Here is a 24,315-nt window from a genome sequence, read left to right as displayed (position 1 = left end):
ATTTTTCAAACCGAAAGACACTTCTAGCATGTCTAACTTCTTAACAATGTTAACATTAGAACTTAAACTCACAATGTCTCCTACATTGGGTCAAAACTGACTTGATTCAAGACTTGTAAATTATCATAAACATGACTAATAAATATTCAATCTTCATTCGTATCAATTACTTGTATTAAAGATGTGTTCAATGATGAACTTGCATCGAGTTCGTAATCGGCAAAATTTAAAAAGTCAATCTTGGGTTGAGTTTAACAAACATTGTCTGAATGAAGTTTTAGAGCATCTCCAAGTTGTGTGTGTATATTTTTGTGTAAATTATGATTGATTTACACAAAAAAATTTAGATTATTATTTTTAGTTAAAGAGTAAAAATATATTCCTGTTATGTTAGGACTTACATAATTTTTACAAACCTACTTAATATAGGTTTGATTTTTTAATGAAATGAGAAATAGGAAGGAGAAATGAAATATGCTGATAGGGAGGAGAAATGAAACATGATGATGTGTCTGTGTAAAATAAATAACAATTTTACATATTAGTAACGTGACAGTATATCTTAACAAAAAAAATAAATTATTTTAATAGATTGCTGGAGATGCTTTTAATATTCTCATATTGGAAAATAAAATTACAAATATCAAAAGAATATGGTATAAAGTGCTCCATTTTAAATCTATTTTATAATAGAAAAAAAGAAGAAGTTAATTACCAAATCTGTTGGGCTTCAAAGTCGGGGTGTATGTATAAATTAAATGACTAAATACATATTAAAGTACATTCAGGATAAAACTTTTAAAAAATATTAAACATAATAAAATGTTTAATCATAAATTTTGTTAATTATATGATTACACATCTAAAATATCATAATAAATAATAAAATTTTTTTATTTATATATTATACTCGGTGGTAAACAGAACGGGTTCGAAGTATAACGATTTTTACTTTCATTTTTAAATTTGTTTTTAATCCTATTAAATGAAAAAAAACCATTTTCATTAAGGCGGTACCGGGACCCGTTTGCACTTTGCAGCCCAACAGCCTCCTGCCATATAATTTCACATTCGCTCATCGATCTGTGTCCATGCTCTTTAACCATATACATACAAATATATGTAATACACATCACTATATATAGATTTATATATATATAAAAAAGGTCTTAGTCCTAGCGAATTTAGGAAGATCCCTAACGCCAAAGTCGAAGACGAACTGGAGCTTCATCACCTGCTCTCTACTTCTTTAATCCCATCGGCTTCAGTCAACACCCAATTTGCAGAATTTGTAGCGAAAGATTCAATCTTAATACTTTTGTTTCTTTTTACTTATATTAGGGTTAGGGTTTCTGATGTGTAAGACTCACTCCCGTGAAGTTTTTATTGTAAATAGATTATAGAACCGTAGATTTTATTTATTTATTTATTTTTTACTATTTTGGAATTTTTGTGGAAATCATGTAATTCAGGGTAAACTTAGGTTTAGGGTTAGGGTTTTGAATTGTTTGATTTTCTTTTTGGTGTGTGCTTGTGGTGATGGAGATGGAGAGTTCACGTAGATTATTTGATAGATCGGGAGAACCGGGTCTCAAGAAACCAAGATTGGCCGAAGAGACCGTCCTTGCAGAGCGAATTCGTAGTTTGAATGGCCGCCCTTTAGTCCGGATTTCGGATCCGGAAACCTTTTCTATGTTGTCCAGATATCGGGCTAATGATTTAGAGGGTAGTGATTCAGTTCGAGGACCTTATCAACAACAGGCTCAACAGCAGCAACATCAAGAGCTTGTTATTCAGTACAAGACTGCGTTGGCGGAGCTGACATTTAATTCCAAACCCATAATCACTAACTTGACTATTATCGCTGGTGAGAACTTGCATGCTGCGAAAGCAATCGTCTCAACCATCTGCTCAAATATTCTTGAGGTGATTACAGTTTCTACTGTGTGGCTGTTTGTATGTTCAATTCAGTGACGCTTTCGCTGAATTGTAAAGAAAATGGGTTAAAAATGGCGCTCTTTTCTTTTCTTTTTTTTTTTTCTTTTCCTTTTCATTCGAAAGTATATAATTGTAGCTGAATTAGTGTTATGATCAGTGCCTTATGCCTACAAGTTAGTGAAATAAAGAGAGAAATTGTAAATAGGAGTTGGGATCAGTGGATTCTTTATGCTTTCATTAAATCATTGTCTGTTGTGAAGAGTGCATTTTGAGTTAGTGGATATGAATCATGGGTTTTCACCAATCCAGCGAGTTGCTATTTTTGCATTCAAAGTTCATCCAATGCTTTCAGTTTTGTTCAGTGTTAATGTGATTGGGGACCTAAGTGCCTGCTTGGGGAGGGGCATGGTAATGATAATGAGCATTAAGGAATGAGTTTGTTAACAGTATAACAAAAAACATTGCCAATTGAGTTGCATTTTGTTGCCTTTTAGAGCTGTTTCAACTTCTGGTGGTGTTGTTCCTTGAGACTTTTACATCAATTATATCTCCTTGGTGCCATATTACATAAGTTGATGATCCTCAGTGCAACTAACAATTACTGAGAAAAAAAAATGTGGTTTGGCCAGAAACTAAATTGTAACCAACATCTATCATGCGTACCTTGTGTCATGTAAGCTCCGTGTAAGCTCCATAACATGTTGTTTAATTGCCTGCACAACTATATACCTGCACTGTACTTATGTGAAGCCTACAAAAGTTTACATTGTGTATTAATCAGCCACTGCAGCCATTTTGCTGAGTTGGTGGTTGAAGAGAGCCAACTTCGAGATGTAGAATATGATATGTTGCAGGAAAAGAAATGCGGGCAAAATTCAGATGGATCAATTTTTATCTCGTGGGCCCAATAAGGAGCACAAAAAAGAGTTTATTTTCACTATCGCCATTAGTGCAATTTCAAGAGAATATAAATGTTAAAACAGTTTATGCAATATGTAGCAAAAACATTGGCCCAATTTGGTTTGGTTAGAAGTTTTACCTTTCAGATGTCATATTTTACTAGTCTTCACTTATTTTATGTTTCTTTTATTGTTTGTGATGCTTGTGTTCAAAATAGATCGTTTAGAGCGTTCTTTGCATTATGAACATTTATCTGGAAGAAATTGACATTTATCTTGGGGGCTTATATGATTTCATCTTGTGTCAGTTATATGATTTCATCTAGTGTCAAAATTTCATATTCAGCTGTCTGCTTTGTGATATAATCCCGCAATGATAATTTGAGAAGTTGACCTTACTACTGTTTGAGTTTAACTGGTGGTGGACAGGAAATCTTTTTATTTTCTATCAATCTGAAAGTCATGGTTCAGCATTCCAATTGGTTCTCAGGTTTTTATATCTTACTTCATGGTCTGTTGGAAGTTGAACCTGACATTCTCTATACCTTTTTTGCAATAAGTGAGGATGCATAATGTAGAACTGGCAGATGGGAAGTGCATGGATGCTTGTTAACATTAGGACAGGCATATGGTTAAATTGTGGTCGCAATTTTGTGCTAGCGAGATGCTGATAGAATAACTTCTGCTTTCCAGGAACAGTATATATGGAAACACGTAGTACATTGGATTAACAGTCTTGAATAATACAGAGACAGAAAGATCACTTTCAGAGAAAGTAGTAAAAGGGATCTTCCGTCAAACATGGTAAAAGGAGTATAGGCAAAATATATGGCATCTTCTTAGACATTTGAGATATTGGCATGCACTTAGGGGGTGATACGGTTGATCTTCATTACTTAATAGAATGAAAGCTTTACTTATGTTATTGTTTGGATGCCCTTATTGAGTTGTTCCTGTCATCACTATATTCTCACAAGCGCTTGGCATATTGTGTCTGATCCTAAAAAATTATTTGCAGGTTCCTAGTGAGCAAAAACTACCATCGCTCTATCTTTTAGACAGTATTGTGAAGAATATTGGCAAGGACTACATTAAATACTTTGCTGCCAGGCTACCAGAGGTTAGAATTATATTTAATGTGTAGTTTCTTGTCACTCATTACCCATTGTGATGAATGATACATTTTGTATGTGTATTGTGTAATTAAAGTTTACAACAAGGATTACCTAAGAGAACTTTTGATCAGCATTCCGTTTTGATTCTCGATTGATGTAAATTTATCACTGTAAGAACTAAGAATTTAAGATTGTAATTTACGGTTATCCTTCCCATCTTCATGGGTCCGTTGACTAATAATTCAGCCTTCTTCGAAATACAGAACAATATTGTCACTTCAATGCATCTTTGCTATGTTTTTCTGCTTCTGTATGCTTGATGTTCCAGTATTTATCACTTTCTATCTGCACATTGTTTTTGGTGCATCTTCAGGTTTTCTGCAAGGTATACAGGCAGGTTGACCCTTCAATACATCCTGCTATGCGCAATCTTTTTCGAACTTGGAAAGGAGTGTTCCCTCCTCACTCACTTCAGATGATTGAGAAAGAACTTGGCTTTTCCCCTCCTGCCAATGTTTCATCTTCAGGACCTAGGACTGATTCTGAGTCTCAACGCCAACCTCATAGCATTCACGTAAATCCCAAGTACTTGGAGGCAAGGCAGCGCCTTCAGCAGTCGAGCAGGGTAAGGACAATTATAAAATCATTATTTGGGTGTGAACTCGAAATTTATTTTGAATTATATTGACATATTAAACTTATTCAATGCACCTGTCTAGTGGAAAATTTTGACATGTTCCTGATAATGCATGTAACGCTTGAGTTACCACATCATATTACATCAAGAGTTTCATTCAGAAGGACAACCCTATTGATTTCATGGAATTCTATGTTTCAAAATTAAAATATCATTTGTGGTATGTAATGGCCAAATACATGATAATATATTAGTGTTATGTATACTTTGTGCATAGCTATGCATAAATTACACAGGTTAATCCAATGTCCATGGGAGATATAATGTGCCTAAACAAGATGATTTCATATTAGATTGTAAAATATAATTTTTGACAGTTGAGTGGGGACCAACCTTAGAACTTCCCTCCTTTTAGCAAAGAGAAAATATATTAATCTTGCGGAATAGACTTCTAATCTCTGGGGCATCATATCCCCAATGAAACAGATATATACCACAAATTTCCAAGTTATTGGTTTCAAAATTTATTCTTTTTGGGTTTAGAATATTTCCTCTTTAAACATTGCTGGATCAGGTTTCCATGGTGGGTGTACCTCTTTATATTTATTTTTTTATTCTTTTTATTTGAATATTTTTCTTGGACTGCCACAATTTCATACTTGATTTTTTCTATACAAAAAAAGAAAAAGAAAAGGAAAAGATCATTATGGACTTTATGCCGACATATTTTGCAAAAAATGAAAAATATGTATAATGGGCATTGCTTTTCACAGCATAAGACTTAGGATCACATTTATTGCTTCTTTGTAGACAGTTGTTGTGGTTAGCTGTTTAAGGACGACTGCTTTTATTGATGTTCTGTAGTGGGAAGAACGGAGGGAAGAAAGAGTGGGAGGGAAAGAGTGAATGAGGAAGGAGTTATCCCTTAATTTGTAGAGGGAGGAAGGCCAAGAGAAAGGATGTAAAGAGGGAGGAGGTCTCCGTATGGGCCTACCAAAAATATTTTGTCCAAAAGAGAAGTGTGGAGCCCTTTTTTTATTTTTATTTTTTATTTTTTTATTTTTTCCCTTTGGCATTTTTATAGTGCATCTTCTACTTTGTGCATTTCTTGCATGCCTCTTTTTTTTCTTCCTTCTTTTTTATCCATGCTTCCCACATTTCCTTTGGCAACCATGGAATGTGCACGTGTTTTGTGCAAATGAAATATGAATAATCATCAAAGTGCTACTGAAATGGAGAAACATCAATGGTGTGTGTTTGCCTGTTGGTACAGAATACTTCTATATATTTTGATAGACAGCAAGGATTGACCCTAGTGTCTGCTTCATAATGACCAAAGAAGATTGTATATAATATTGAGAATAACAGTCGTATTCTGCTTGTGGAAGCAACACTATGAGTCATCTAATCTTTAAACTTGAATGATTTATTCCATTGCTTCATTTACTTAAAGTGCATTCTAAGTTATATATCATAGTTGGGGATTTGTGGATTTTGTGTTGAAACTTTGAAGAAAGCCACCGAAAATATGTTCATATTATTCTGGTCGTACTTTATTCCCCTTGTGCCCTATTACTAGAAATAGTCTTAATAAATCTTACTGGTTTCACAAGCACATACGCACAACCCATAGACACACATGTACTTTCACAATAGACTATTACTCTCCAAAGCTTATGAAGATTGATGGTTACTCTCCTTCCTACTTTGAAGTTATGTGAACTTTGAATGGATCAGTCTGCCGTTTAAATTCCATTCCTTTACTTGGCTTTATGTGATGTGAAGGCAAAAGGAGCAGCCAGTGACATTACTGGGAGCATGGTTGACTCACCTGAGGATGTAGAGAGACTGGAGAGAATAGCCAGTGCAAGTTCAGGAAAGTCGTTGGTGGATCCTCCAGTTAAGATCCATGTATGGGAAGCAATTTTGGATTTTCATATGCTTCATATATGCTTTCATATTGTTTCACAGTATTGTTCATTTTGCAGAATATTCAGCATCCTCATAGGGATGCACCAAGTGAGCCTGTTCATGAGTGGAACGTTGGTGCAACATATGGAGATAATGAAAATAATTATGATATTTCTAGGCATTCGGGCTCCAGAATCAGAACATCCAGTGAGAGGGTTATGGAACAAGGATCTGGCAAGCCTTGGTATGGAGATGGTGGCCATGTTGCTGAGACAATATCCAACCAAGGAAATGGTTTTAATTTCAAACATGGATTTCCAGGTTACCCGATCCCCAGGTCTGCGAAGTATGATGCAAATCTGCAGCCAATGCAGAGCATTGCAAGTAGAAGCAACAGTGGGGTAGATAGGAGCTGGAAGAACTCTGAGGAAGAGGAGTATACGTGGGATGATATGGGCTCAAGATTGATAGATCGTGGTGCAGCCAATAGCTCAAAGAAAGAACATTGGATGCCTGATGATTCAAAAACATGGGTAAGCATTCAAGAATGCTAATTGGATTATCTAGTTAACAGTTGGTAAAAACACTTCCTACTTGAGAGTTGAGCCATCAACTGAATATTAACATTAAGTTACTTCTGGAATGTGTCTGCTTTTTGGTGCCCCATTCAGTTTCAGACTACATAGACTTATTTGACAAAAAACAAGTTTACATGCCACAGCGTATGCTTTCATGATTAGTAGAAAGGGTTGGCACTGTACTGATTTTTGTCTTGGGATACACATCTGGAAACACGGTTCCGCTTCCATTCACCACACTTGAGTTTAGCAATTCAAAAAAGAAACCAAACTTATTTCTTTTATTAGTTTTCTTTTCAACAAGGGTTAACGAAAATAAATGAATTTTATAAGATAGAGTTTCATGGGAATTTGTTTTAAGGGGAAGTTCACTGCACATGGATAACTTATATAGAATGCTCTGGGTTCTACCACCAGCCCTTAGCTTGAATGGTATTCCTGCCTCTCCAAGGGGTGAGGTTCAGGGTTCAAGTCCTGGTCAGGATACAGGTTTATATGTTGTACTTACCCAAAAAAAAAGAACAAATATTTTTTTCCATCTTTTTCCTGAACTGCATGCTGTTCCATATTTGCTTGTGTTGGAATGGTGAGAATAGCGTGTGATCCCTTCTCAAGTGTTTGAGTGTCCTACATATTTTATGCTGATGCCGCAATTAATGTCATGTAAGTTCCTTTACATTACACAAGTTATTTGCTAGGGTAGTGATAGGCAGTGGGGCTTGTGGGCCCCTTGTGAGTGATTGGCTAGTCCGACTTAAGATTGCAAATCGTTTTTCCTATTTGCTAATGTTCAACCAGTTTTATGATTCACACTAATTTTATCCATTGTGACCTGGAGGTCTAAGGTTCAAAAAGGGAAACCGGCCTCTCTGTATGCGCCTATGCGGAGGTAAGGCTGAGTACATCTGACCATTCCCAGATCTTGCGGTGGTGGGAGACTTGGTGCATTGGGCTAGCCCTTTTCTTTTTCTAGTTGTATCTTGTTGTGTAATTTTAACTTGGCTGAGAAAATTTCTGTGTATAGAAGTAGGAGTAAGTTTTGTACATATGGTGCCTAAATAATTTTCAATAACCATTCGCTGCCTTGTTATTATGCTGAAACATGTTCTTGTCCTGTTGCCTTGTTAGAGTATGATTTCTTTTCTAAAATTAAGTTGGTTAATTTAGTTCGGATCTTATTAAAGCTTAACGCACAACTGTAAATAATTTACAACAGGTACAGGATTTTGAAAACCACCTCCGAAAACCACAAAGGAAGCATGATGTTGGTTCGAAGGTTGATGCAGAAACTCCGACTGATTCAATACCCATAGAACAGAAAGACCAAGCAAAATTTGGGCATCTGATCTCATCCCTGCGGAAACAGGAGCTATACTCAGCGAATGGGACGAGTCATTCTGGGACTGGTAAAATTATTTCAGGTCATTCAGAAGGCCACCTTACCCCTTTCAGTGGATTGTCGCAAACTGCCAGTTCTTCTCTGGTCAGGACGTCACTCCAATCACAAATGGGGCCTTCTCAAATTGGAGCCTCAAGCTTTGGGTTTTTGACAAACTCAGTGTCCTGTTCCACTGGAATCATCGGGCAACAACCACACTCTCTGAGAGCTGCATCACCTTCTGGACAGTCACCCATGCACCAACATCCTTGCTCACCTTCATTTTCTATGTCCCATCCCCCTCAACTATTGCATAATTTATCAGAGCAAGCCCTTCCACAAGTTCAGCCTCTGCCTCGAGCAGATTCGAAAGCATCTCGGTATCCTGGACAGTCAAACATGGGGCCTCATAATCAATTTTCTCAGGATTCTTTGCCAATACCTCCTCATAATGTTCATTTGCGTAACTTACAAAAACTGCAGCCTCAAAATTTATTTACTTCATCTCCTATGATGCCTTTTCTTCAATCAGGGCACCATATTCCCTTTTCACAACCGCCTCAGCCTGACACAACACAGCCTCCTCTGCCAACTGGCCCTCGTCCTACCCAGTTTACATCCGCAGGGCCCAGGGCTGCATCAGCATCTCTACTAAATCCACCTTCCCATGACAGCACTTCAGCTTCCACAGCTCTTACTCAGGGAAAGATAGAACGGCCAGCATCGCCACCTGGCCCTTCACCTTCCTCTCTTATAGGTAGTGCATCAACACAAACTTCAAACGTGGTGAAACCTGTCCCTGCTCCAGTATCATGTCTTTTGAGCACATTGGTTGCGAAGGGCTTGATATCTGCGTCAAAAACAGAGTCAGCTACTTTTGTGCCATCCCCGATGCCTATTCAAAGTCAGGCCCAGTTCCCAGAAATTACTACAACTGGTTCAGCTTCAGTTACTTCAGATCTAATTTTCTCTGCTGCCCCACGTTCACCAACCACAGACGAACAATCTCTCCCCAAACCTGCTGCTAAAATTTCTGTTTCCTTACCTCAATCTACTAAAGCAGAGATAAAAAATCATATTGGCTTTGAATTTAAGCCAGATGTAATCCGAGAGTCACATCCATCTGTGATCAATGAACTTTTTGATGACATTCCCCATCATTGCAGCATATGTGGCTTTCGTATAAAATTTCAAGAACAATTTGATAGACATTTGGAGTGGCATGCACTAAAAAATCCTGAGCTGAACAGTTCATGTAAAATTTCAAGGAGATGGTATTCGAATTCAGGTAGTTGGGTTACCGGAAAGACTAGACTGCTTTTTGGATGTGAACCCACTGGTGTGTTGGCAGATTCTGGCAAGGCAATAGAGAAGAGTGAGCAGATGGTTTCTGCAGATGAAAGCCAATGTGTGTGTTTTCTGTGTGGTGAGCTCTTTGAAGATTTTTACAGTCTAGAAAGGGATGAATGGATGTTCAAAGGAGCTCTTTACCTGACTGTCCCATCTGCGGATGCTGAGGTCAAACCTACAAACGAGGGTGCTGCTCATGGACCTATAGTCCATGCAAAGTGTATGTCAGAAAGTTCAGTTCGTGATTTGGGTCTGGCCAATGGTGTTAAAATGGTAAGCCTTTTTAATCCTTCAAATAATGTGCATGATCATGTTTGCTAGTCTGACCATGATGATGTCTACTTGGTCGTAACTAATTTTGATCCGATTGGTCTCCTGTGCTGCTTGTTTGACTTTCTGGAACTTAAACAATACGTACTTTTCTTTCTGCTTGTCAAATGATGTAACAAGTTAAATTATTATTTGGCAGGAAATGGATGAATAAGGGTTTGAGGTGAGAAAGAGAAACCGTCATAATTCAGATCCAGGTTCACTAATTGTGGCTTACATATGCATTGTCTTATGTGCCAATCCACCTGTGCCTTGAAAAGTGCTGTCAAGAGCTGTGTTTTTTCCCCTCTATTTTTTCTGTTTCAATATCTTTTTTGAAAGTTCAGAACTGAAACAAATATATAAATGCCTGATGCTTCACACCAGTTTTCTTCTCTAATGTGGTTGACATGTTGTTCTGTGTGTTTGTTTTTTTTCATTTTGCTAAAGCAAGATTTTGGCAGAGGTTCACTATCTGTTGCTAGCAGCAAAACAAGCGCATGTTCGTTTAGCTTCACAATCATCAGGAAACAAGCCACAGTATTATTGAAGTAGTAATGAGCTTGAACATTTTTTCTTCTTTTCATTCAAGTTTTTTTGATCGAGCACTGCTTTTTAAACATTTTGTTACTGGCAAATGGATTCAGTTGTAGTTATCATGCATAAGAGAATCTCAATTTATTTAATGGCTTTTGTTAATACAAGTTCTTTATTCTCTTACACGTTTTCAACACCGCTTACATTTTAATCACTGGTGATGACCTGTCTTTATGAAATAGTATAATCCTGTGCCTGAGGTTTCTTTAGAAGGACTTTATTTATTTGTTTTTCCTCCCAGAAAGTACTCATTTTGAGAGAGTTAATCTTTTTCAGTGGCATAGATTACTAACAAATTTGGAGTTTGTGTATTTGGAAGCTTCATTTCATTTGCTTTATTATATACTCCACTCTACAAAAGAGCTCACTTGGAATTGTATTGATCTCATTTAGTGTGAGCATGAATTTGTAACTCCCAACCATTAATTTGAAATCCATGGATTTGCTGGGATAACATGAGCACCAGCTTTAGTGAAGTTCTTATTAACTATGATGGTTGGACATATAGTCTTTCGAATCTACGTTTATCAGGATTTAGGGTTTCAAAAACTAAAATTTACCCTCTAGATCTGACAATGCCAATGCTAATTCATGTGAATTTCTTTCTTTTGATATTGTGAGAAAATTCGTATATAATAAACTGTGAGCAAGGTGCAGAATTTGTATCTAGATCTCTCGGTCCCTTCATAGGTTCATTTGCTGAGTGTCATATACCAGACGTTTAGACCAGAGTACATAACAAAGATTAATAATGCTCAAATATTTTTTTTTCCCAGTTTAATAATACTCGCATTTCACAATATATATGTACGTACGTACGTACCTAATGTGAAATTATTACTACATCTGAAGTAACATGTATGTTTGTCACTACTCATATACGTACGCACATTACAAACACAGCTTTTTATGGTAAACCCTTGAGTTGTTGGGTGTAAATGTAGTCCAAATGAGCCTCTGCAATCACCCTTCTCTTCACACAGTTGACAGAGTCTTCATCATCATCAGTGACCTCCAACCCAATTAGCTGTGCCCAAAGGGAAAGAAGTAAGAGCTACAAATAAAATACACACGGATATGTAATATGTGTGTGTGTGAGAAGCAAAAATGTTCTTTCATTAGGGAGATCGTCTTCAGATAATTTCATTATAGACGAATCTGCATGATTGATGGCCTTCACCTTCTGCTTGCCTATTATACACAACTCTGAAATTAATTAAATTTTTTGTTAATAATAAAAAGAGAATTGGCCAATCCCATTCATACGAAGACAAAAGTAGTAATGATGATCGTGATGATACATATGCATATAGAAGAATATGAAATATATATACCTTGATAGGGTGGTAAAGATCAGTCGAGCAGATGTTACTAAAACAATTAAAGAGGAAGATGAAAAACACTATTGGAATTTGCTTCATGGTGGCTTCAGATTCTGTGTGTGTGTGTGTGTGAGAGAGAGAGAGAGAGAGCAGGGTTGAAGGAGGGTGTTGCAGTTGTGTGTTGCATATGTATAAGAAGAAACAAATAAATGGCTGTTGGTAAGTCACATGAAGACCTCCCAAACAAGGGTGTTATGACCTTACAGCAGTGTTTGGTGGGGCAATACCAATTTCTGCCTTCTATTCCTTCCTAGCTAGCTAATTAATTCTTCGTTCATCCCCACCACCATATATATATATATATCTTGATCATGTGATCATACCAGACCATGCAGAGAGATACAAGGTCTTTGTCAATGTGGTCCAGTAAATTAATTTCAAGATAAAAACAAAAGTTGTAAATCAGAACAAGTCAAAGTTTTTATCAGTGAATTAGAAGCAACAAGTCAATATTTATATCTGCTTTGAGTCAACAAGTCAGTTTTTTGGACTGTATAAACAGACAGCTTTCTCCCACAACACCATTGCCTTTACACGTGCCAACAGTTAATTTTAGGATTAATGACCTCACTTAAGGTTTTGTTCTAATTACAATCATGAAATTACACCTTCTTGTTCACTTGCGGTATTCTCTAAATTATTATTATTATTATTATTATTATTTTACAAACGGTATTGTCTAATTAGAACCATGAAATTACACGGTGTTCACTTGCCTCACATTTGTTACAAATACTTTCTTCCGTTTAAAAAATAAAATAAAATTAATGCATGATTTGACCAAAATGCCCATTTATCTATCTAAAAAGGATTTGTTAACCATACAGTCTTAATTTTAAGCTTAATTATTGCTTTTTCACTCTTGTTTATTGAAGTCCAAATATTCAGTTACCTTTTGGACAGGGATATTGACGATTGAATATTCACATTTTAGTGCCTTTGGTTCCTGTACATGGCTACGTTGTAAGCACGGGTTTGACTTGAACTAGTATCCACGTCATGGTTCATAGTCGTGTTATCGGTTGTCGATTCGAAAGAATATCAGTATAAATTGGTTGAATGGTACTGGACCCTTGAAAAAATGTTACGATTCGGTCAATACGTCGTGGTCAATATTGTTAAAATTGAATAGAGAAATCAACAAACCAGTGACTTAGAAGTACCAAGTCCCTACTTCTCAAAAAGATGTTAGGGGTTCGAGTTTCAATGGAGGCACGTGTGTGTGAGTACCAACTAAAAAAAAAAAAAAAATTTGAATAGAGAAACAAAATATGAAGAACACAAGGCAATAATATACGTGGTTCAACCACAAAAGGCATATATCCACAGCACACAAAGCCCAAAGGGTTATATATCTTTTATTATAATAATATATTGTTTCATGCTCATTACAATGGTGAAAACTCCTTTACATAGGAGAAGGCATAATGAGAATATGTAATATTTAAAATGTCTCAATAAGGGTAATTTGGGAATATATGTCATGCGGGACCTATTTTGCCGCAAATTAATATTTTGGTGGTACTTTATATACGTGAGGGGTGTAATATGCACTATAAATATGGTAGAGGATTGTTTTTTGCACTCTTTTTTTACTTTATTTGAAAGTCCTATAAATAAAAAACGGTGATTTTGACTCCCAACAATACTCTTCGTTATACAAATATGTGATTAAAGTTAATTTTGACCGGAAAAGCGGTCTGCAAATGTGTTCGAAGAACATCCAATTTTATTTATTAAGTAAATTTTCAGATTGTATAATTAACTATTTAACACCACATCGATATAATCTCATTTAGGCGTTGTATCACGATCTATTTGCTGAGATGTTAAGGCATAGAATGACTACTGCATAATTTTTAAATAATGTATAGGATGTCCTTTGATAATAGTTGAGATGGCCGAGTTGGTCTAAGGCGCCAGATTAAGGTTCTGGTCCGAAAGGGCTGGGTTCAAATCCCACTCTCAACATATTTAATTTTATTGGTTTTGGGCTAGGCCTATATTGGATTTTTTTTTCCTTCTCAAAACGTTGACGTTTCTGGATGGGCTTACATTTAACTGATTGGGCTAGGCCTATAATGAAGCAGGTTTAAACACACTCTAAATAAAAGCCCAACAGCACCATTGTCGTCGTTGGCTTCTCGACTCGCGGTTCACTCTTTTGACAAAACCCTAATTACCAGTGGAACTGGGGGGTTAAGGTTCAGAGTCACCTACGAAGACTCCAAAAACATTCAGCAGCTGACGCCCAATTTTTTGCCGCCGGTACTCAATAACACTTGACGCTGACGCATCTCCGGTGAGTCGCTTGCTTCTCTGTCTACATAACACACGTATATACGCTGTGTGTATTGATTGCCCTACGTTGTGAGAAATAATTACCACAAAGAAGAAGTATGAGCACTATAATTCTTGCCTTTTCTATATTGATTCTTGGGAATTCCTTTTGATTTCTTATTAACATGATTAAGCTACTTCATACCCACATTAGGGATTTGTCTCTCATCAATATAACTCGAGTCTTTGCATCAAATTTGTATCTGTTGCTTTGTATTCTTACACAAAACCTTTAAAGATGGAGTTTTGCGTTATGTAGATGTTAGCAAGTGTAATACCTTTGTCAAATCATTATGACCATTAATCTTTACAGTATGCTTATCTGTTGCTTTGAGATTAGTTGAAGTTTTATATACTGGAAAACAAACAATTCAAGTGGCTGAACCTAAATATGGACTTGCATAAGTGAAGGGTCTTTCATTAAGGAATGTTTTGTTTCTCTGCTATTATGATTTCTTTTTCTTTTTCAATTACATGATGCCCCTTCTTATTTTCTGCAGGAAATTGGGTTTCTTATTAACCTAAGAATAAAATGAGATTAGAGAAGTGTTGGTTCTGTTCCTCCACCGTATATCCAGGGCACGGAATTCAGTTTGTTCGCAATGATGCAAAGGTTGGGTGGTTAGCTTTTCATTTGAGTTTTCTGTCCTAAGTTAATTTTTGTTTCATCTGTGGGCTGTGTTGTGCTATGTTTTTCCATTGCTTATATTTTTTTAGCTCACAAAGTGGTGGAAATGATTGATTTGCGCAAAGGGATTTCAATAATAATGTACAATTTTGTTGGGGAATCTGTTATCTCTATTATATTTTTGAATGTGTTTAAATTGTTGAGTGTCTTATCATAAACTATTGAAGTCAAGTCTATGTAGCTGTTCACAACATTTTATACAACAGATGATTATGAATTCGTGGTATACATTTAAAGATAGCAAGTAAACAGGTTGACGTTTGTTTAAAGAGTACATCACATTGGTAGCTGAAAATTAAGATATATATTTTTCAATGGTAGCGCCTCTAGTTTCTAATGAGTCTTCTCTTATGCAGATTTTCAGATTTTGTAGATCTAAATGCCACAAGAACTTTAAGATGAAGAGGAATCCTCGTAAAGTAAAATGGACCAAGGCATATAGGCGGTTGCACGGAAAGGACATGACACAGGCAAATATTATTTGCTTTAGCTTCGCTTGATGTTGCCTTTTTATGGAATTGAACAATTTTGGTGTCAATATATTTGTTAGTTATACTGTTCCGTTATTTCCAGGATTCAACCTTCGAGTTTGAGAGGAAGAGAAATAGGCCCGAGAGATATGACAGGAATCTCACAGAGAACACCCTGAAGGCCATTAAGACAATCGATAAAGTCAGAGTAGATAGGGAGGCTAGACACCATGCACGAAGGTTCTTTCTTTTCTTATCTTTTGAACTTTTTTTTTTTTTTGTTTTTCTGCTGCATTATGGGGTGTCTAATGAAGTGTTATTGAAATTTTTGGCAGGATGAAGGGGAAGAAAGCCAAGGAGCAGAGGGAGGCAGCAAAGGAATTGGAGCAGAGCATTGACATGGTCAAAGCTCCGGCTGCACTCCAACAGGAGCCATCTCTTACACTTCCAAAAAACAAAGTCAAGGTCTCTCAGCCGCAAGCAGAGGAGAATCACCTCATGGAGGAGTGAGTTCAGTAGTTTATTTGTTGCTCCACCCAGTTGTTGTCCATCTAATTATCTTAGGCTGTTACATTTTATTTACTTCCTGGGACGTGTTTGTATTCCGTAGAAAAGCTTTTGTTTGGGATTTGGCATTGCTTGCATGAAGGAACCTCATTATTGTTTTTAATTTTAGATACACATCCTTTGAACCTTATATATTACTGATTATTAAATTCATTGCTGTAAAATTAAAGTGGTGAAGGTTGAAAACAAGGAAAAGCATAAAAGATGAATCCAAATGTAACTATACTTTTAGACCTTAAGTTATTACCTTTTTTCTTCAGGGTATCAATTAACTGTGCACCGAGTCATTTGCTTAGCATGCAAAATTCCGTTATGTGGAACCCGTTATACCCTAAGTTCTTTACATCGTGACCATATTCTCTTCCCAATTTATAACCTTAGGAGTGGGCAAAACATTAATTTCTATAAAAAGTTTGCAAGTGCATAAATGGGCATCAGTAAGCTTTTTAAGTCTTTGCTGATGACATGATGAAACTCTAAATGCATTTTGTTTGAGAAAATATAATTTCTTAGTTTACTTGATCAAATTCTTTGTTAATTTAGTTGTTGTAATGTAGAGTATTTTTCAATGATCACTCAAATATGGTCAAGTTGTAATCTTTCAATCCTTTTGTGACAGATTTTGACAATTGTGGTCAGACCTACACTATTTAATATACTTGTGTGTTAGTAGAATTCATCATCTTGTGCTCATTAGTCATTGCTCGTCCATGGCCAACCCATTTTGGGTATATGGCGTGGTTACCCTCAACCTTGAACTTCACTCGACAGCTGTGTGATAAAACCCTGTAGAGAAAAACCAGGAAGACGCATATTCGAGTGTGGCTTTGGACTAATAAAATCTGAAAGACAAACAAATAGACCGGATTACATCAAAATGCAGAGAGTAGAAAATATTACTGTGAACCAGGATTATCCCATATATTGTATGGAAAGTATGTTTCCATCCGAACATAGATGTTGCGTATAGGCATACAACCTTAAGCAAGAGTCATGGAATATATTATATATTTGATTTCATAACCTAACCTCTTTTTATGGAAACTACAAAAAAACTGAGGATAATTTTAAGATGATCGCAGCATGCTTTGAAGGGTTGACTTGTTATTTTATGGTTTATTATTATTAACTATAGGTCTAAGTGCAAGAAACCACCTGGCCGTATAAAAAATGTGCAAAAAACAATCCTATTAGGAAGAAAGAAAAAAAAAAATGCATATAACTCCTTGTATGATCCGTCTTTTGAGCAAATTGTCCCCTATTGAATAAAATTATTGAAAAATAGTAGTTGGTGATATCATATTTTTTTTGTTTTTTGTTTTTCTGAAAATTCAAAAGTACCCTTTTTGTTTAACAATAATGCCCCTACTATTTTGTTTGGATGCACTTGAAGATCCATCCAATGAAATCTTTCTCTCTAATATTTTTTATTCTTTCTAAAATATCTCTACGTTGCCATTTAGTAATATGTTACCAAGAAGACATTTATTTTATTTATTTATTTATTTTTATGATACTAAGTGAGATAGAATATTATTTATTTCAATATATAATATATATATATATATATATATATATATATATAGAAACATAATCTTTCCTACAAATATTCTTTTTTAATTTTATTATCTTTCCTACAAATATTCTTTTTTTAATTTTATTACTTCTATATATTTTCCGTTCCTAGAACTCTTCTTCTATAAGAAAATATAATCTCTTTCTAAATTTTTTTTCTCTAAAATTTCTGTTTCTCTCTCTCTATATATATATATTTTTCTTTCTAAAAGAGAGCACCCAAAAAATTTTTATAGTATCAACATAGAGTACAACCTGGGAAGACGTTGCTTGACCTACTCCAAAATATCAACAATCCAATTACTACCTCTTCAATAAGATAAAGAGAAAAAATTAGGAACAAGGTACAATTTTTGGTAATAAATAGATAGAAATAATAATAATAATAAAGGATATAGAAAATTACTTCTTGTATTTAGAGGAGGCCACGTCAAAGCAATATTAGGAAGTTTGGACGAGTATTTTTATACTTATCAAAAAAAAAAAAAAAAAAAAAAATTTACACTTAAATAACATATTCTTTCTTCAAATTTTTACTTGTGCACGAATATAACACGCCATTCCTACTAGTTAAACAGTGTTGTCTAAATTCAAACCAGCAAAAAATTGGGCTAGATTCGAATTACCCAACCCAAATTTCACCCCTAGGCCCTAGTTCAACTTCCACCACCACCATGAACACAATCCATGAACACTACCCACCCTGCCCACCGCTTAACTTCACACCACTGCCTACTGGTACACCTTTGAGACCAATTTGATACAATGCGCAAATCCACCTTGACTTAATTAGTGAGTGAAAAAGCGCAAATCGGAATGGAATTGATGTTCTTTGATCTTGGTTGCTGAAGTAAAGAGCATTAAATGAGACCGAGACATCCCTAGGGAGGGGGGATTAATTGTGCGTTTAAAGGCACTACTTAAATGGCCATTCAATTGGTTTTGGGTCTTTGTGGTGGGTATAAAGGTAAAGCATTTACAAAAATTACTGTATCCAATCAAAATTCATAATTAGCATATCTCATTATTTTTTAAAACAAAGGACCAAATAGCTCAGCGGTATCAGTCCTTATTTTCAAAAGGGAGGTTGGGGGTTCGAACTTTAGTGAAGATAGGGTGTGTGCACGTATTTGTTTTAACTTCCAAAAAAAAAAAAAAAAATCATTTTGAAAAGCAACCACATGTCATTTGAAAAGCATTAACTTCCAAAAAAAACAAAAATCATTTTGAAAAGCAACCACATGTCATTTGAAAAGCAATGTCCGAGATCATTGCTGTATTTAAATCATGTGCAAAATATAACTGGTTAAAGTACCAAAAAATAAAAATTCTCCCCCACTTGAATTATTGCTCTTTTGTAAATAATCCTCCTGAAATAAAAATTATTTCCCTGAATTATTGATTTGTTGCAATTAAGGGCAAAATTATTACAAAGACTATTTTACCCTTTCTCATTAAAATTTTTATTTTTTATTAAATTATTTTTTCTCTTCTCTAAATATTAATTATACTATTTACCTTAATTTTATTATAAGAATCAATTTATTATAAAAATAAAAAAAAGATAAATAGATTTGTAACTACTATTTTCTAAAATGATTAACTTATTATTTAAATTTTATTATTTATAATAAGACGTATTATAACTAGTTTAACCTTTTTTAGAGTTGAAATATATATATATTTTCATACAAAATAGTGATGAAAAATTAATAAATTAGTTAAATAAAAATACATTTTTTATGTAATATATTCATGAAAAATAAAAAATAAATTAAAATTAAAAAAAAATTTCTATTAAAGATTTTTATTTAAACAATTAATTTAAAAAATTAAAGGTAAATATATGTAAATTTAATGAATAATATGTCATCAAATTAGTATGAACTTTTTTTATAATTTATCTCAATAAGAAAATTAGATCAAGTGTAATTTAATAAGAAAAATTATTATGGTCATTTAATGAAATATAGTAGAAATATAGTAGAGACACTATCATATTTTCATATTTGCAACAAAATATGATAGTTAATTCAGTTTATTTACAAATTCAAATATGGTTAAGGTTTTTTTTTCTTTTTTTCTACACTTTATTCTAATAATAATGATAATATATATATATATATATATATATATATATATATATATTTAAACAAATAATAATGTTCTTTTACCATGGCGTGCAACTTCTACCAAAAATGAAATAAAAAAATAAAAAACCTTTTTCAAAAAAGAGAAAGCCCTAATCTAATCTCTCCCCCCCCCCAATCTGCGGACCGCATCAGTGGTGTCAGTGGGGAGTCTGCTGAATCTACACACCCAGAAACATGGCTAAGAAGAATAGGGATAAGAAAAAGAAAGAAAAAATAAAGTATGGAGATGGGTCTGAAAGGGTGGAGATTGAAACTGGTATTGGGGTAGTCTGTGGAAGTGGTAAAGATGGACGTGTGGAGTTTGGTAATGAATCGGAATCTAAAAGCTGTACTCATGTAGGGACTGAGAGTGGATCTGGAAGAGGTACTGAGCATGGTTTGAAGGTTGAAAAGATTGTAGTAGTGGTAAATCACCAGTCTCCCCGGCCAGAACCAAACAAGGAAGAGGAAGAGGCCCACCAACAGACGGGGGAGGAGAACCCTGATTTGGTAGATTTTGTGAGACCCCAATTTGCAACCAGGAATATTGTTATTCATTTATGCTTATATATATATATATATATATATATATAGTTTGTTTGTATTATTGGGTACTTCCCTTATTATTTATTATTGTGTTATTATACTGTAGTTTTCTCGGGTTTTCCATTGCACTGCCAGAGTGATTCATGTGGGTAAATCGTGGATTATGGTCGTGTTTGATGGCGCTGATCGCAGAATGATGCATGCTGTACTTACCAATAATCTTAAAAGTGTTGAACGATTGCATCACAACACCAATCATCATCCCATATTTCCTAGAACTGGTAATTTAGACACGTGGATCAAAAGTAAATCAACTGAGTGGTGGAACTCGAAGCCAGAACACCAAAATGAGACAGTCCGACAAAATGAAAGGAAGGTGGTGGGAGTTCCTCAAAGATGATTTCTGGGTAATCTTTAGGTATAATCCTTTGATCACCTAGTGCCATGTTTATTTTTCTTTTGCTTTGATATTGTTCTTTTCTTTTAATTATAATATTAATGTAAATTATAGGGACGTTACAAGGGGATTGAATGATATTTATTGTCACAAGCATTATCACGGTGACTTAGAAAATGGTGCGGTGGTGACCGAAAAATGTCGAGGTCGACTGATGATTATGGGATGTGAGAATTTAAAATTCCCAGAAGGAGTAGCTAAGGTTCTACAAAGTTTGAAGAACTTGATGAAAAGGACAATTGGTTATCCATTCAAGATTGATGATGTAACCTGTGATCATGATTTCAAAGAAGTTTTACCCAACAATTTGTTGAAATTTATGGACCTTTTGGACGCTTCTAATGTGTAAGTCGAACTTTTGACTAGTAAAATTTTAAAAAATTGTTATTTGCTGTTTTTTTTGTATGACAGAAGATGCAGAGGATCAGAGTTCCTGGTAGAACCAGGGTTCCTTATAGACTCGTCCTTCTTTTGGATTGCTTCAGAAAAAGTTCAATTTATGGAAGACTATTCGGAACTAGTTTCCATAAACATCATTACTAGTGACTTTGGTAGATTCTTTGCTCAGGATTCCTTGCATGAAAATCTCCCTAGTGAGGGTCTTTTGCGGACGATTTATACAAATATGCTCGAGAATGATAAGAAAAGGTTGGAGAAGCAGAAGAAATGTAGAAAGGTTAGAATCAATTCATTTAGGAGGAAAAAAAGGAAAAATATAAAGGAGGAAGTGTTGAGAGGTGATGATGGTAATGATGATGAAGGAGATGGCGAAGATGATAAGGGAAAAGATGCTAAATGTCACTATGGAAGTTTTGTTTATGACTTACATCGAGGCGTGAATATATATAGTTTCTTTGGGTATGTCTATAAGTATTGCTTTGAAGTTTCTTATGGAGAACAAGCCCACAACAAAGTATGTGATTTCCCTTTTATATATATATGTGTGTGTATAAATTAAGAAAACAAGCCCACAACAAAGTATGTGATTTCCCTTTTATATATATATGTGTGTGTATAAATTTTTTTTTTTTTTTCTTAGTTGGTACTCACACACGCGTCTCTTTTGAGACTTGAACCCCTGACCTCCCTTTGGGAAATAAGAAGCTGATACCATTAAACCATTGGCCCGTTTGGTTATTTTCCTTTTATATATATATATATATATATATATATATATGTTTTAAAGCTTTCATTATGCTTGCTTGATAAAGTTAAGCTTTCATTATGCAGATTTTTAGTAAAAAAAGCGTAGAGAAGTTATTGAGTTCGGCTTTTCCCGGGTTATATGAGAGGTTGTAAGAAGCACTCTGTAAATGGCTCTTGGATGCAAACTTTAAAATTGGCAAAAGGTAGTGATCGATTTTTTAATTTTATAATAGTTCATCATTATTTTTTCATTATTTACTTGTTAATACATATATGGTTTTTTACTCGTTAACAATTTTTCTATTTATAGGAAGATCATTGAAAGAAGCTTACGAACAAATATTCCAAAAGATGGTAGGTAAGTTCGTCACTAATTTATCTATTTATAGGAAGATCATTGAAAGAAGTTTACGAACAAACATTCCAAAAGATGGTAGGTAAGTTTATCACTTTAGAGTGTGTTGCCATTAAAACGTTCTTCAAAAATTAATTTAAATATTTTTTGGTGTTTGGTTGTCCTAAAATTAAGTAAAATGTTTTAAAAAGGAATTATTTTTCCAACATCTTTCAAAAACAATTTACCCATAAAATTTCTGTAAAACATTTTACAAGTAAACCCGATCCGACTTGTGAATTCCTCCTCTTTCTCGACTCCCCCTCCTTTCACACCACCCATAAAATTTCTGTAAAACATTTTACGAGTAAACCCGATCCGACTTGTGAATTCCTCCTCTTTCTCGACTCCCCCTCCTTTCACACCACAAGCTCTCTCTCTCACTCCATACCACAAACTCTCTCTCTTCACGCCCTAGACCTTTGTCTCTGTAAAATCCTGGAAGAAAGTCTTGAAAATTTTATCATCTGTTTTTTTGGTTCAGGATGCTGAGTGATTGCAGCGGCAAAAAAATTTCTTCTTTGGATCAACTCAGAGGTACTTATTTGCTTTTTTTTTTTTTGTTTCCTTTCCTAAATGGTTTTCTTTTATTCATACCAAATGAACAATAAAGTACAATTGAGAAGTGACCCCAAGGTCAGGGCCACAAGAAAAACTAAATAGCAAAGAAAAAAGATTTCAGGGCATACCCTAAAATCAAAATAGAAGAAGCTAGATGATTTAGAAACATTAAAAAAAACAAACATCCGAGGCATACCCCAAAGCATCTAAGAAAGCAAAGAACTAGGATAAAAACAGCCTAAGTATGTTAAAAAATAGTACCAAGATCAGAAATGGTTAGACATACTGCATCAAGACCTGCAAAACAGGCTTCCATAGCCAGCTGTCGAGGAGGGTTAATAGTTCCACCATGCAACCTTCGATTTCTCTCGCACCAAATACTCCATAGAACAGCGGAAAATTAACACCTCAGCAATTTGCCTTTCATGTTTTGACCCTGTGTCTGTGAGATTAGCCATTGCAGCACTTCAAAAAAGTGTTGCATAGACAACAAAACTGCACAATTACACAACTCAGAGATCCACTGCCACGTTTCCTTACAATTAATAACAGCACCAAAAAAAAGGTCTCTGGAATCATCATTACTAAAGCAATTGTGACACACTGCAAGGCAGTAAACCCCCGCTTCCTCACATTAAAAAAGGAAGGAAAGGAATTATGCATGAGAAGTGCAGCCTGTTGTGTAATTCTAGGTCTGCAAGAGTTCCATACCAGCTTATACCATGACATCCTATCACTCTATTCTCTGCAGACCTTCCACATTGCCTTAAAAGACATTTGACCATGCTTCCACCTAACAGGATCATCTCTCTCATGACCTGTTTGAACTGTCCCATCTCCACAGGCCAACTATCAGGTATATTCCAATCAGTATTTGTTTTAAAAACAGATAACTTTGCTGAGTAGTTGTATCCTGCAGGCAATAGACATCTAAGACCAAACTGTTGCTGCAAAGACTCTCCATTGAACCAAGGGTCATAAGATAACTTAAGTTGTTACCGCTGCCAATAGAGAAAGTCAAATGTTGAAGCAGAAACTCCCTATTTTCCAGAATTGATTTCCATAAAGTAGAATCAGAAGTTCTAGCATTCACTTTCGAGAAATGTCCATTCCTCAGATATTTGTCCCTAAACCATTTTATCCACGGATTCCTCTCTCAATACAATCACACCAGCAGCCTACCCAATATTGTAATTTTGTAATATTGTTACTGTTACATCCAATGTACTCTTTTTTGTGAACTCATTAGTCAAGTTGCATAGTTAATAGATTTCCATTTTACTTGTGCAGTTCCTATGGCTTTGAGAGTTGGCACCTTAAATGATCATGGCATGCTTGCATCCTA

The 24,315-nt window shown here is 35.1% G+C and overlaps 2 protein-coding genes, 1 long non-coding RNA gene and 1 other non-coding gene across 4 annotated transcripts; 3 read left to right on the top strand and 1 right to left on the bottom strand.

The window, feature by feature from the left end:
* The first annotated feature begins 1,052 nt into the window (after positions 1-1,052).
* Positions 1,053-10,837, top strand: LOC132293324 (polyadenylation and cleavage factor homolog 4-like). The gene is made up of 7 exons (XM_059790762.1): positions 1,053-1,926; positions 3,856-3,957; positions 4,326-4,577; positions 6,375-6,500; positions 6,578-7,033; positions 8,295-10,079; positions 10,276-10,837. The coding sequence occupies exons 1-7, from the start codon at positions 1,540-1,542 to the stop codon at positions 10,288-10,290; spliced, it is 3,123 nt and encodes a 1,040-aa protein (XP_059646745.1). The 5' UTR covers positions 1,053-1,539; the 3' UTR covers positions 10,291-10,837.
* A 624-nt stretch (positions 10,838-11,461) lies between these two features.
* On the bottom strand, positions 11,462-12,328 carry LOC132285162 (uncharacterized). The gene is made up of 2 exons (XR_009472457.1): positions 12,047-12,328; positions 11,462-11,739 (listed from the first exon to the last, which is right to left on the bottom strand). It is a non-coding gene; the product is annotated as an uncharacterized LOC132285162 (long non-coding RNA).
* Positions 12,329-13,985: 1,657 nt separating this feature from the next.
* On the top strand, positions 13,986-14,065 carry TRNAL-AAG (transfer RNA leucine (anticodon AAG)). The gene has a single exon. It is a non-coding gene; the product is annotated as a tRNA-Leu (tRNA).
* A 168-nt stretch (positions 14,066-14,233) lies between these two features.
* On the top strand, positions 14,234-16,308 carry LOC132293322 (probable ribosome biogenesis protein RLP24). The gene is made up of 5 exons (XM_059790761.1): positions 14,234-14,396; positions 14,935-15,047; positions 15,479-15,592; positions 15,696-15,832; positions 15,928-16,308. The coding sequence occupies exons 2-5, from the start codon at positions 14,967-14,969 to the stop codon at positions 16,100-16,102; spliced, it is 507 nt and encodes a 168-aa protein (XP_059646744.1). The 5' UTR covers positions 14,234-14,396; positions 14,935-14,966; the 3' UTR covers positions 16,103-16,308.
* Positions 16,309-24,315: the final 8,007 nt, after the last annotated feature.

Source organism: Cornus florida, unplaced genomic scaffold (assembly GCF_030987335.1).
Source record: "Cornus florida cultivar Cherokee Brave unplaced genomic scaffold, ASM3098733v1 CherokeeBrave_3.0.0_Hap2_Chr02, whole genome shotgun sequence".
Classification (NCBI taxonomy): domain Eukaryota; kingdom Viridiplantae; phylum Streptophyta; class Magnoliopsida; order Cornales; family Cornaceae; genus Cornus; species Cornus florida.
This window is presented reverse-complemented; position numbering and strand designations above follow the sequence as displayed.